The sequence below is a fragment of the Vigna umbellata genome, chromosome 3 (genome assembly GCF_029865625.1).
Source record: "Vigna umbellata cultivar VRB3 chromosome 3, Vumbellata_1.0, whole genome shotgun sequence".
Classification (NCBI taxonomy): domain Eukaryota; kingdom Viridiplantae; phylum Streptophyta; class Magnoliopsida; order Fabales; family Fabaceae; genus Vigna; species Vigna umbellata.
This window is the reverse complement of record NC_142167.1, coordinates 24,016,923-24,030,748: the sequence shown is the minus strand read 5'-3', so window position 1 is coordinate 24,030,748 and position 13,826 is coordinate 24,016,923. Positions and strand designations below refer to the sequence as shown.

The window sequence follows — 13,826 nt, the reverse complement described above, 5'->3', positions numbered from 1 at the left end:
CTTGGGCCAAATGCACTAGTGCAGCGAGGGGCTTTTACCGCGGTTATTTTTCACTATACGTCGCGGTTTACGAACCGCGGCATATTCAGCCGCGGTAGTAAGTCAGAGACTTTAGGCCGCGGTTATGACCGCGGTATATAGGTTGCGGAATATGCCGCGGTTGTCCAAAGAACCGCTGCCTAAATCCTTTTTTTAAAAAAAAAAAAATTGTCCACTATATGCCGCGGTTGGGGTTACAACCGCGGCATATTCCCCTGCAGTTTTTTAAAATTGCAGGTCTGTTTTTGTGATATCCACTACCACAAAAATAGACCTGCATATAGTAGTGTCTTGAATCTCTGCAAAAGACAATTCATATTAATTAGTGTATATGAATTCAACATTTGGGAAAAAATCAAAATTTGTTAAAGTTATCAAAATTTGTTAAAGTTACCACTAATGAAGAAATCATGTTAAGAATGCAAAAGGGCATAAATACCTGGAACAGGGGCGACGAAAAAGCTTGGTGCAACAAAGGGGAATGGCAGCGGAGAGGAATGACAGGCGTTTCAAACGATTTCGATCGGCTAAAACTATTTTTTTATCGTCAAAAATGGGAAATGACCGAACAATTTTGAGTTTAAACAGTGAAGAAACGAGGGAACTGAGATGAGTGGTCGGCGGGAGAAGAAAACTCGAAGTTGTTGAGCGTCTGCGCGAACAAGACGATACTGTTCCAAAGTTTTATTTTTTAACTCTGACTGGGGAATCTACCGCGGTTCACTACTTAACCGCGGTATAAGATGACATTTTTGAAATTATTTTTAAACTATATGCCGCGGTTCGGCGGCAACCGCGGTATAAGATGACATTTTTGAAATTATTTTTAAACTATATGCCGCGGTTCGGCGGCAACCGCGGTATAAGATGACATTTTTGAAATTATTTTTAAACTATATGCCGCGGTTCGGCGGCAACCGCGGTATAAGATGACATTTTTGAAATTATTTTTAAACTATATGCCGCGGTTCGGCGGCAACCGCGGTATAAGATGACATTTTTGAAATTATTTTTAAACTATATGCCGCGGTTCGGCGGCAACCGCGGTATAAGATGTCATTTTTGAAATTATTTTTAAACTATATGCCGCGGTTCGGAGGGCAACCGCGGTATATTCCTCTAAATATTTCAAATTCATTTTAAATTTATTTCAGGTAGGAGAATAGGTTGCGGTTACTCTCAGAACCGCGGCATATACCCCTGTAACTTCTGAAATTCTCTGACTCAGTCAGCCCCTGCAATAAATTGGCAGGGGTATATGCCGCGGTTTTCCAGAGAACCGTGGCATATAGGCTGTTATTTAATTTTTTTTTCAGACGTGGCGTCAAAGGGGATGGTTGACTGGCGTATATGCCGCGGTTCCCCTCTGAACCGCGGCATATTCCTTCGATTTATTTACAAAACTGCCACCGCGCACCATTATGCTGCGGTTTCTAGTGAACCGTGGCATAATGTGCGCTGTAAAAACCTAATTTTTTACTAGTGATGGTTTAACATATTTTTCATTGAATGGATAAATACTTTCACACTACATTTTTTATTGGTGATAAAACACATCTAATGTTACTACTACATTATTTTATAATTTATTATTGTGCCTAAATATTATTAGAAATATTTTAGACATTCTTTTTATCTTCGAATTTTTAATATCCTGCATTTTGAAATTTCGAAAAGAGGAATATGCAAAGAAAAGAAAGGGTTGCAGGGAAAGAGGCCCCAAGCATGCTAAGTCTTCATAGGGTTAACTCATGGGCCTTCTTAATATCATATGCAAGCCCAACAAAAGTTTATTGATGAGCCCTATTAAATATTTAAAAGTAAAATATATTTTTAGATAATGTGTCGTCACTTTGTTTTAGAACTTTGAAACTATGTTAAGTTTGACAAAAAGAAAGAAAGAAATATTTTTAAAAAATTAGTTATCTTTTAAAGTTACACGTACTTTGTAATTAATATATATATATATATATATATATATATATATATATATATATATATATATATATATATATATTATTGTTACTATCGGCTTATAGCTGACCGATCGGATAAGTGACATTGGAAAAAATCGTGCAGTTGACATGCCAAGAAAGCGTCTTTTGATCGCTCCGATAATCGTTAAGTAGAGTTAAGGCGCAATTAATGTGACCACTGTTAAACAGTTAAGGTTTGCATTAATGATCATTAAGAGGTAAATAAGGGTTTAATTTCGAGGTAAACTCACTTTGACTCATTATTAAAATACTAAAGACGAGAAAAATTCTGACAGCGTCGGAGTATCAGGTCATCCCCATAATGGAGAGACGTTCGGCAGAGACAGGAACGCTTTAGACAGTTATCCTCGTCCAATTTTAGCAAAAACATTTTGGCGTCCATCGTGGGGCGCCAAAATGTTTCGATAGGGTTGAGATCCCTAACCCAAAGTATTCAAAGTTGTCCGCTCCATCATCCAGGTTGCGCTACTCTCTCTCTTTCTTCTAGCCGCGGTAGAGAGTGCTTGCAGAAGACACTCCGACGCTCAAGTGACTGACTTTGCATAATAATATCGTAATAAAGGTTAGTAATTAGAGTTAAATTACCTGTCTTTTCTATCAGACAAATATTTATAAATTATTATAATAAGTTTACCATTAAGTCTAACTTATTAATCACCAATAAATAACATTATTCATATTAATTGTCAATAAATGACAATTATTTTCGTTAACTTCCCATTAATTATTCAGATTAATTTCCAGACCGAGACCGGTGATCATTTTCTTGCTGAACCGTAAGTCACCCGGTTCTTTAACTGACCTGGTGGTTCTATAGTACGTTAAGAAAGAACAAAAACATATTTAACTTATTTATAAATTATAATTTAAAACATGTGAAATCAAAGGACTTTAAAACAGCGGGTAGATGTGAAATAACATAGTGATTCACTGCAAATACTAGCTTGGCTCATTATTGCCGAAATAATGATCTACTTCTTTGTATAACTCTATCTTTCTTGATGAAATACCTTCCATAGTTACATGGTCTCGAGAGAGACATGATACTAAAGAAACATTTAATAACTATTAAAAAATATAATAAAACGGGATTTAGTAATGTATAACGGGTATGTACAATATTAATCACCCAAGAAAAAGAAAATATAAAATAAACCTATCATATTTTATAGTTGATGCGAAGGATTAAAGAAAAAAGATATGAGCTGTGATCTATAATATTATATATATATATATATATATATATATATATATATATATATATATATATTACATTCTACACAACATCGAACAAGTAAGTAAAAAGGATTTTATTTTCGTTTTCATTTTCTTTCTAGACTAAACATACCATGAGCAAAAGTAAGAGTGGAATGTACTTTTAGCAATTATTCTCATAAAACTTTCTAATAACCCTTTTTTATATGGATTTTTTATTTGAAATCATAGTTTAGACTATCTTCAATTTATTCAATTGGAGAATTGATAATTATAATACAATTTTCCCTTATAACAGCAAGTAAACAAAGTAGCCAGCCATCTAAGTTAGTGTGCTCAGTCAAAAGAGATATTGTATGAAAATTTATTTGATCGAATGATGAGCACATAAAGTGAAGGGATGGGATTGCAAGCTTTCCTCAGAAAAGGAAAAGCATCGACGGGTAAATGATAAAGTCAATAAAGTAAACTTTCAAAAAAGGGAAATTGCTTGATATATATGATCATGGACATCTTAATGATTCAGACCCTATAAATAAATATGTTACTTGGTGCACCTGGGGATCTGCTAAATAAACATAAGTGTCATTCCTGTACATAAATTACACCTAGAATTTTGTCAAATTGCCAGTGTCTTCACAGGAATTAACGATGAGATATTGGATTTTAGTCTCATGGATTCATCTTCCAAACACATTATTATCTAAAACTCCTTGCCTTCTCCTGCTTGTCACGTTTCTGTGTCTTCTCATGTGATGCAATAGACACATAATAGAGACAATGCAGAGTAGTGCTACTGTGCCAACATGATATACTAATTATTTGATGCAAACTTAATTAATTATTCATTTACGAACTTAATGAGAACACCTCAATTATTAATGTTAATTGAGTTGCTACAAATTGGAAAGTGAATGACGGACGGTCGGCCATTGGTACGTAGTGGATTTTAGTTATTTGTGCTTGGGATTATGCCAGCATGCACCTCACTAAAATGGTAATGGTGCTGCTAAACTTGCGCAATGATGAATAGAAGATATTGATTAAACCCGACCGAAATGATGATTCCGTTTGAGAGTGACTATTAATATATTATCATGGCTTATCGAATGTTGATGCTTGCTTAGGCTGCTTTTGAGACAAGGTGACGGAGAATATCTTGCATGACTTTCTTTCCGTCTCTGTCATGATCATCTCTAGCATTACCTTGGAGACAACCGAGCATAGAGCTGAAATTAAAAATCTGCTTTGGTAAATCAAACCATTAATTAACATATAAAGCATATGGGATTTCGGTCTTTGAGGCCACTTTTACGTGACATCCATCATTATAATGATTCCCATGAAAAACCTCATTCTAAAAGTCCTAGAAAGAAAGCATGTGAATTAACCAAAAGAAAAGAAAGAAAAAAAGAAGATGAAAGGCCTTCGTACACACACAAGCTTCCTGACATAAAGTAGTAATAATGTATCACTGGTATCATTTTCTTCTTTTTCTTTTTCCTTTTTCCCTCCCAGAAAATGGTGCCCCAGCAGCACGAAGTCATGAATCTCTTGATCACACGTTCTCCGTAGATGAAGGGAGGAGAAGAGGCTGAGTGAGTGATGTTTTGGCATGGCTTGCGGATCTGATGCCACTGTGCTCTGGGGTGGACGTGATCGCAGCCTGTTCCCTTGCAAACTTTCTCTCTTCGTTTTTGCCCCACAACACAAAGTACAGTCCCACAACGATCAACACTGCTCCTATGATCCTACACCACAGATTCCACCCACACAACCACTCACAATCAAAATTATAATTCGCAATAAAGTAGTGTGTACATGCGTAAAAGATAAACCAAAAAGAGACACGGCACCTTCCATTCTATTAAAAATCTTAAACACTTTTTTAACCTCTAGACTGCGGAACACTAAAAGATGTTCCTTCGGATTCCTTAGCCTTTTCTAAGTCGAGTCAGTTTTCGACCAAGCTTCAACCTCAACGTACCTAAGCTCCAGCTTACTTGTAGTTTAGTGGGTTTTCGTTTGTCGTTTTCCAAGTGGTCCTTGTTAAGTCATTTTTCCATTCTTAAGCTATACACACACCCTATCTAAAAAGTAATTAAAATAAGAAAACGAAGAGCAGAGGCAATAGGACGAACCCTCCCAAGTAGAACTCTTCGCCTAAAGCAAGGGAAGCCATAATAGCGACAACGAGAGTTTGAACAGGTTGATACACTGCAACGAACACAGGGCCACCTCTGTCGACGCACCATGTCTGAACAGCGAAGGCAATTCCAGATGCCACCACTCCCTGCAATGCATAATCCAAATTTTTGTAACATTACAATTATCTTCACACGCCTACCCTCAATTACATCTCAACAATTATTGCACAAATATCATTCATCCTTTCACCACTCCATCCAATACAGACAACTATATTGCACAAAATTAAATTTAAATTTTCATATTAAAGCGACCAACTCTGTGCAGTTTTTGTAGAAAGAGGCTGGACCCACGTGGAGATACCTTTGCATGGTATTTAATTCTTTACACGCTTTACGTTGATTTAAAAGCAGAAAATTTATACAAAAAATAATTAATGGATTTGTAATTTTGAAAAGAGAAGTCTTTATGTAAAAGCTAAAGGACATAAAATGATAGACCGTTTATTTATGTAAGAATAAAGCGAATAAATACTTTTTATTAGAAAACTAAAACAGGTAAAAGTGAAGAAGAACGTTTTAAAATGTCAAGTGGATGTTTTAAATAACAACATTACTTTGAAAAAAATAATTTTGATCATAATTCAAGTTTATAACTCTTTGATGTGTAAGAATGACTTTTTTCATTCATTAAAATTTCTTTTCTTTATTGAAAAAAGTGAAGGCTTGCCTATATCAGAAGTGGGAAAAATATGGGAAGCCAGTGCTTGAATGAAAGCATTATATATATATATATATATATATATGGTGACTGACCGCATAGAAGATGGTGAAAACTTCTCCACCAGATTGGAAAATCCAAGCCTTAGCATCTCTTTCAACGATGAGAGCAATGACGAAGAATTGTATGAGGCCAAAGAAACATGTATAGGAAGTGAGAGAGAGGCGGGCAGGGTACTTCTTGATTACAGGTGCTTGCAATACAAGCCAACCAGACCAGGACAAGCAGTGTCCTATGAGATAGAGGCAGCCGAGGGTCCAGTTCTTTCCCTTTGCATCTCCCAGCGAGAGTGAGCCAAAGTCAATTACTGGGCTAGCGTTCAGTGGTGGAGTTGGGCTATATATTGTTGGACCCTTATATAGGGTAATCACCGATGCCCCAGCCACACAGAATACCGTTCCCGCAACCTTCGCTATCCCATCCTTTCGATTCACCCGAACTTGCTCTATCCTGAAAATACAATATCATCTCATATACCTATGCAAACCCTGACTAAGCCTCACGCATGAATATTATATATTACAGTAAGTAACTGTTTCAATATCTAAGTATCTCTGTGTGTGGTGGCGGTGCAACAATTCATTAAGGGCTTGCCTGAATATGGCTGCCATCAGAAATGTAATGGCTGGGACAGAGTTTTGTATCGCTGATGCAAACGTTGGTGATGTGTTGTCCAAACCAAGCAAGTAGAAACCTTGGTTCGCAGTAATCCTGTGTAATGAAAAAAAGTATTATTATTATTAATGAAGCACAAGCCAGCGAATAATCTCTGCTTATATATATATAGATATATAGATATAAAATTAATTGGACGTGATCTGAAAATTTTACATACCCGACAAGCGCCAGAAGAAAGAACTGTGAGAGGAAGTTTAAAGTAATGGCAGGCCTCTCCTTCCTGGACAAAGAATAAACAAACAGCTGCTGAGAGAGACAGATGATTGTAACTGGAAAGATTTGCAGAATATTTATATGTATATACTATATATGGGATTAATTAATTGTTTAGTTTTGTTATGTTATGATATGTTACGTTAGAGAAGGTAACAGTGACTAACTTTTCCAAGAAGTAGGCAAAAGGAAGGAGCAGGAATAGGGCAATAACGTTGCGGTAGACTGGGAAAACAAGTTTGCTAATGCCCATGTTAAGGGCAGCTCGAGAGACGACGTGGAATCCGGCGTAGCCAAACTGCAGGGCCAACATGGCCGCATGCAGCTGAACGCGTTCCGGGACGGAGCACCACATTCTGGTGGAAGAGGAGGCTGAGGCAGAATCAGCCATTGAAGAGTAAAGAAGTGATATAAATGAAGTAATAATAATTGAGAGCTAGGTAGGTGGTAGCTTAGCTTGGGTAGAAAGGGAGGGAAGTGGTGAAGGGGAGAGGGAAGAGTAAGGATATAAATATAGGGAGGAGAAGAAGTAGAGTGTAGAAGCAATGCGATTGGTGTGACCCACAATCAGCCTAAAAAGGCGTTGTGTCAACTGTTGTTAGCCTTAAAATGTTTTTGTTTGTCTCCCACATTCTTTGCTCCATTCCACCCTCTCCTTGGCTGACAAGACAACCCTCACCGCACTTGCTTTGAAATTAAACATGAAATTGAAAAGGAGGAAAAAGGAAGAGTGATCAGGGTGTGAGGTCAGATCAGGTGTGTGTGTGTGTGTTTGAGCTAGAGCCAGAAATTATGAGAGAGAGAAAGTGAAGTGAAAGAGATTAGTATGTATGAGTTTAAGAAATTAAGATGGTTGGGGTTTGACACCATGCGAATAATGATTATTGTTTGTTGAGGAATGAATAGCTGAGCCGCCATTGATAGATAGCGCGCACGAGTGGAGTGGTGGATGCCCCATGCGGTTGCCTAAGAACCCCACCACCACACTCCCCCACCCTTCAATAATACCTTTTTACAGGGAGTGTGCGTTTTACTATACCATGACCGCTCTAAAGGAAACTCTGCCATTATAAAATTCAGGAAGCCCTGCCATATGCATAAATATATGCAGAAATATTTTGCAGCTACTTCCTCCACTATACTCAAAAGGAAGATAATGAAGTGTTCCCACTCCCAAAGTTACCATAATATGCGGATTCGTTGTTCAAATCATCCCCTTAGCTTTAACAGACATAATGTCGCCCCTCCCACCCCTTTTAAAATTGACACATCCCAAAAAAATACAGTATAAACTATATCATAGAATATTCCCATATTAACAATATTATCGTTTAGTTATGAAAGTAAAGAGGTACGTTCATGGCCGAACGGCCTTACAAAAGTACTACAAACTTTAAGATTTACAAAACACAGTTTACACCGAACGGTTATCAAAACTACGCTCATACCGATCGGTTATACAAAATAAAACCCAACCTAATGACCGAACGGTCCTATGATTCCGCTTTCACTTCCACTTCTTCCAGAGCTTCTTCCAGCAGCTCTTCTCCTTCTGCTCACATCTATAGGAGGATCATTGCAACAAGAAAAGACAATACCGACGGGCAATACAAACAAGACAGAAAAATAGGGTAAGCTTATGTAATTTAATTAATTCAGTAAAACCTATACTTCACATAAATCTAACATATTTCAATATACAATCATGTAACATCAAATCATTCACTTCCAATCAAAATTACACGTCAGAGCATGGAATGACCGACCACTTTACTCTGACTGTCCGGACTGTATGAATTATGTGTAGCTACGACGTTTTTGCACCTGGGTGATGTAATAGCTGGGATGCCCTCAACAACTGTCACCCGAGGTTAGTCCGTTCCATCCAAGTTCACCTCATGGACTAGGACCTCCTGTCATTCTCACACATGACTTACTCCTCTCTATTTGAGAATGAGTAATCACAGAATATCAGGATAACCGCCAGCTAAGCATAACCACATTCATACTCTACCATTCAATAACCACTCATGAGATATTCCTCCCTAGAATACTCTTTCATTTCCATACCATTCCATTTATATTCCATAATACAATCAAACCGAACTAATACAAACAGATCCCATCTGAAATCAAAACTGAACAATAACATTCCCCAGAGACAAGACCGAACGTTTTGAATACTTTCTAGACTAACACAGCTGAACACTTAGTGCAAGACCGAGCGGTCTTCCACTTATAGACCGTACAGGACCGAACGATCCATTCTAGATAAGACTCATCATAAGTCGAACACTATTGATAGTATTTGGACGTTTACTTGCTACTCAACAGTCACTACAAAACAGTATTTTACTAGACCTAACTCCTAAGAATGTACCGAATACGAAATATTACATATAATTTAGACTTAACCGAAAATCATAATAATTATTGCTGGAACCTAAGAACTTAAACCGAACCCTACAAGATTTAACCGAATACTATTGACTTGAACCGAATACTCATAGTTCAAGTAGAGGACACAATGGGGTATAATAAAAATACCGAGCGCTTGGTTAAAGACCAACCACTATAAAGACCGAGCGTTTGGTTCTAAACCGAGCACTATTGAGACTGAACGCTTGGTTCAAGACCGAGAACTACTGAAACCTAGCGCTTGGTTCAAGACCGAGCACTACTGAAATCGAGCGTTTGGTTCAAGACCGAGCACTATTGAACTTAAATCAAAATGAAGGAATATATATATACAATTACACAACACTTATTTTCAATGAAGGATAAAGGTAACGGCTACGACTGTAAGTACTATAGAATACATTAACTAAACTGTTTAAGAAGCCTAAAGAGGAAACTATACTTAGACCGAACGCTTACTTACCAGTATTCTAGGAGAAAACTGATCGGTCCTTAATTGAAATTCTCCATAGAAGAAGAATCCAGTACAGACCAAATACTCAAAGGAAAACCGAACGGTCAATAATGACTTTCGGTGACAACCACAGGATTATACAGAATTCTACATACATAAGAGCAAACCCTATATCAGCCAGTTCACATCATCTGTAACTCATACACTCATATATACAAAACATGCACTGAAAACAATACTTCATATTCATCCATGGATCAAACAAACATACAACCATTCAGAACAAGAAATCATAATCAAATTATATAAGCTTCCCTTACCTCTAAACGTAGTCGAACGCTCACCGATGCAGGATATGTTTCACTACTACCAGTCTTATACACTTAGAGCTCACCAATTTAAAAACTAAACCAAATACAAGACCAGAATTGTTATCAGAATGAGATGATAAACTCATGCAACCAAAACTTGGCTTGCATGTGTCAGAAAACGAATGGTCTAAGACGAGAAGTAACTCACCAGCTTAAACCACAACTTGATCGGTACAATGGAAAGCTCTTGACACCAGAAATACTCAGGCGTTGCCTGAATGATGGTCGGAAGAAGAAAAGGATGAAAATTCTTAGAGAGAAGATGGAGATTGTAGAAAGAAGGAGGAGAAAATGGAAGGTTCAGAAGATTGAAGATGAAGGGTGCATGCAGAAAAGTGGCACGAAGTTTGAAATTTAGCCTTAAATACTACCGTCACTAAAACCGATCGGCCACTCAGCGCTGTACACCTGTCTTCTACTATCTGAAACTCTAATATCCTTCCACTGACACCTGGCTTCCACTCACACGAAATTTAAGGGTTCTGACAACCACACCCTCCAAAAATTATCACCCATTTTTCTAACATGTTATTTCCTCTTCTTATTTGCACCTCCTTAAATTTATGAAATCGTGAATGATATGCATGAAGTACAAAAATAAAACATAGATAATGTACCATATTTGATTTAGGTATCCATTTTGCTATTTTCATTTTTTTTAATTGTATCACTCAAATTATCTTTTATGCATTTGAATTTAGTAAATTATGTCACACCTTTCAAGGTCTAACTAAATAAAATAAAAACAAAAGAAAAAAAACGCATAATTTTCTTATAGAATTTTATAAAATGACATTACTTTTGTTTTGTTTTTTTTTCATTTTAATATTTTTTCTATAATTCCTCGCGACTTTGCTAAAAGTTTAATGGATAAGAAAATTTTATGAAAATTTAAAATGTTTATGATAAAGAATGAGAAAATTAAATTTTCATTAAAAAAATGGAAAAATAATGATATAATGTATAATTAAACATTTACACAATAAATAGAATTAACAGTTAATATTATTCTGAAAACAAAAGTGTGTTGATGGAGGATATTATTAACTTTTAGAATGGAAAATGTTTTTTTTTTCACTACTTGCATCCGTTGACAATTCACTTTTAAAAATATATTGATCGTCAAAAATTAACTATTGTATTTATAAAAAAATATTAAAAAAGAAAATAATAGATTTAAAATGTATGTAAAAATTTGTTAATAATACCTTTTATAATATGAGCAAAACGTTTGTTCCGCCAAGTATTTTCAAAATTTGTAAAATTAAAGTTATTTATATTTACGTGTTTTCATTATTAAAGAGGTTATTAACATAATATGATATAAAAATCTGCTTCTAGTTCAAGAAATACCAAACTAATATACATTCAATAAATTCAGTTTTTTCAATTCAAAATCTTAATTTTTCTTTTTTATACATTATTTATTTTCACTTAAATTTTTTGACTGTATACTTAAATATTATTTCCAGTTCCCGTTTTTTTAAGTATGAATCTCCAAGTGTTACAAACTCAAAAGTGGAGTTCCGAGAATAGTTATTTAATTGGGAATTATTATTTTAACACCTAACAATTTTTTACACACATTTTATATTTATTATTTTACTTTTTAATTATTCTATAAATACAAAAATTAACTTTTAAAAAACTATAATACCTCTTTAAAAGTGGATTGTCAATTGGTATAAATGGTTTAAAAATGCACTCTTCTATTTAATTATATAACATTTCCATCTACGGTGACAATTATTAAGTTCCATAAAGACCGATTCTTATATTATATAATCAAAATTATTTTAAGTACATTAATTGAATTTAAAGATGTAGATTGGTGAGCTGAGGAGATTTGATGTTTTAAAACAGAAAATAAAGAGAGTGATTGTGAATGTGTGATGACAGGCATGCTATTCTACTAATTGCATTATATGATAAAAGCTGTAGATGCAGCAAACTAAGAGGAACACTGATCCTGCCTCTGACTCACCCTGCACGGACCCAGTTGGGCTCGTAATTGCTTTTCCTTCAACTTCTCCCCTTTTCGATTGAATGATAGATTGATTTATTAGTGATAAAAATTAAAAAAATAAAATAAAAAGAATTATACGTTTAATTTTTTGGAAATATAAAATTAGTTTAAAGAATTTAAAAGAGATAAAAAAGAGAAATTATAAATTTAATTTTCTCGTTAACTTAAGAAAGAAAAGAAATAAAGCTTTCATAACTACGCACCTTACACTTAAACTCATTTATTTTTTCTTTTTCTGCATCTCGCCTTTTCTTACATACTTTCTTTTGGGTAATAATGTGGTTTCATTCCTATCGTGTTTTCACTTTATAAAATACCTTAAAATTCTTAATATTTTAAAAACGGATTATCCTAAAAGGTAAATTTTGAAACTTCCTTGTTCCTTTTTCTGACGTGGGGAACGATTCTCAGAAATTATGCATGTAACTTGCTGAAAGGATTGACACCGTGCTCGCACATAAAAAAAAAGATGTAACTTGCAAGGATTATTGATTTATAAAGTGTGACACCAACACTACATGTGCATAGGGAGTACAAGTGGCAAACTATGCAAACAGTTGTGGTCCAAACCTCTGTAATTTTTTCTTTCCTTTTTAATCATTAATCAACCATAAGAGAATTGAATTAATCATAAATATTATCATAAATATAATTAATTCTAAACTTATTTGCTTATTAGTTAAGCTAAATATTCTTTTGGAACAATTGAGCATCAATTAGGACATTTTTGAGTTGATATTTTTAGATTGATTATTCTATTCTATCACTTTGATTGATAAGTTAAAAAATATTGTCAATTAATACTTAGTCAATAATAATCACAAATTGATAAATTAATGTTAATTAAAATATGCGTTACAAAATTTATAAGTGTATTAAATAGTAGAAATATAAAGTGTAAGAATTTTAATAAAATGAAAATGGTTTATGTGTATGAAATAAATTTAAAAACACTAAACAATATAATTCTAATTCTTACTTTAACATTCACATCACATCACATGTAATAAAGGTTAATGTTTTAAAGACTTATTAATAAGAACTCTAATGTTTTAAATTCTTTTATTAAAAGTTTGCATTAAACATTAAATTTAAATGTTAAGAATAATTAATGATAAATTTTATTTTTAGATGTTGAATCAATTAGTTGTTTTATTTTATTATAGGTTCTTATATTTGCTTTTACCAAAAAATGTGACTTTTTAAAAATAATCAGTTACTTTTATTAAAAAATGTGAACTTTTAACACAAAATGTTAAAATAATCAATTCAAAAAAATTACTCAAAAAATGTATTTATAACATTTCACCAAAACCTATTAGTTACAAATTATTTATGATTTAGAAAAGCTTTCATGACATGATAAAAATTATAAATTGATTAAATTTACATATATAAATTAAAAAACATATTTAAAAGAAAACAATAGTTGCTCATAAGCATATAAATCAAGGTAAAATAAAATACAATGTTTGATCCAAAACTGC

The 13,826-nt window shown here is 34.2% G+C and overlaps 1 protein-coding gene across 1 annotated transcript; it reads right to left on the bottom strand.

Moving 5' to 3' along the window:
• Positions 1–4,481: 4,481 nt before the first annotated feature.
• On the bottom strand, positions 4,482–7,749 carry LOC124841706 (protein WALLS ARE THIN 1-like). The gene is made up of 6 exons (XM_047318028.2): positions 7,238–7,749; positions 7,015–7,077; positions 6,774–6,890; positions 6,215–6,629; positions 5,393–5,544; positions 4,482–5,002 (listed from the first exon to the last, which is right to left on the bottom strand). The coding sequence occupies exons 1-6, from the start codon at positions 7,459–7,461 to the stop codon at positions 4,810–4,812; spliced, it is 1,164 nt and encodes a 387-aa protein (XP_047173984.2). The 5' UTR covers positions 7,462–7,749; the 3' UTR covers positions 4,482–4,809.
• Between the last annotated feature and the right edge of the window lie 6,077 nt (positions 7,750–13,826).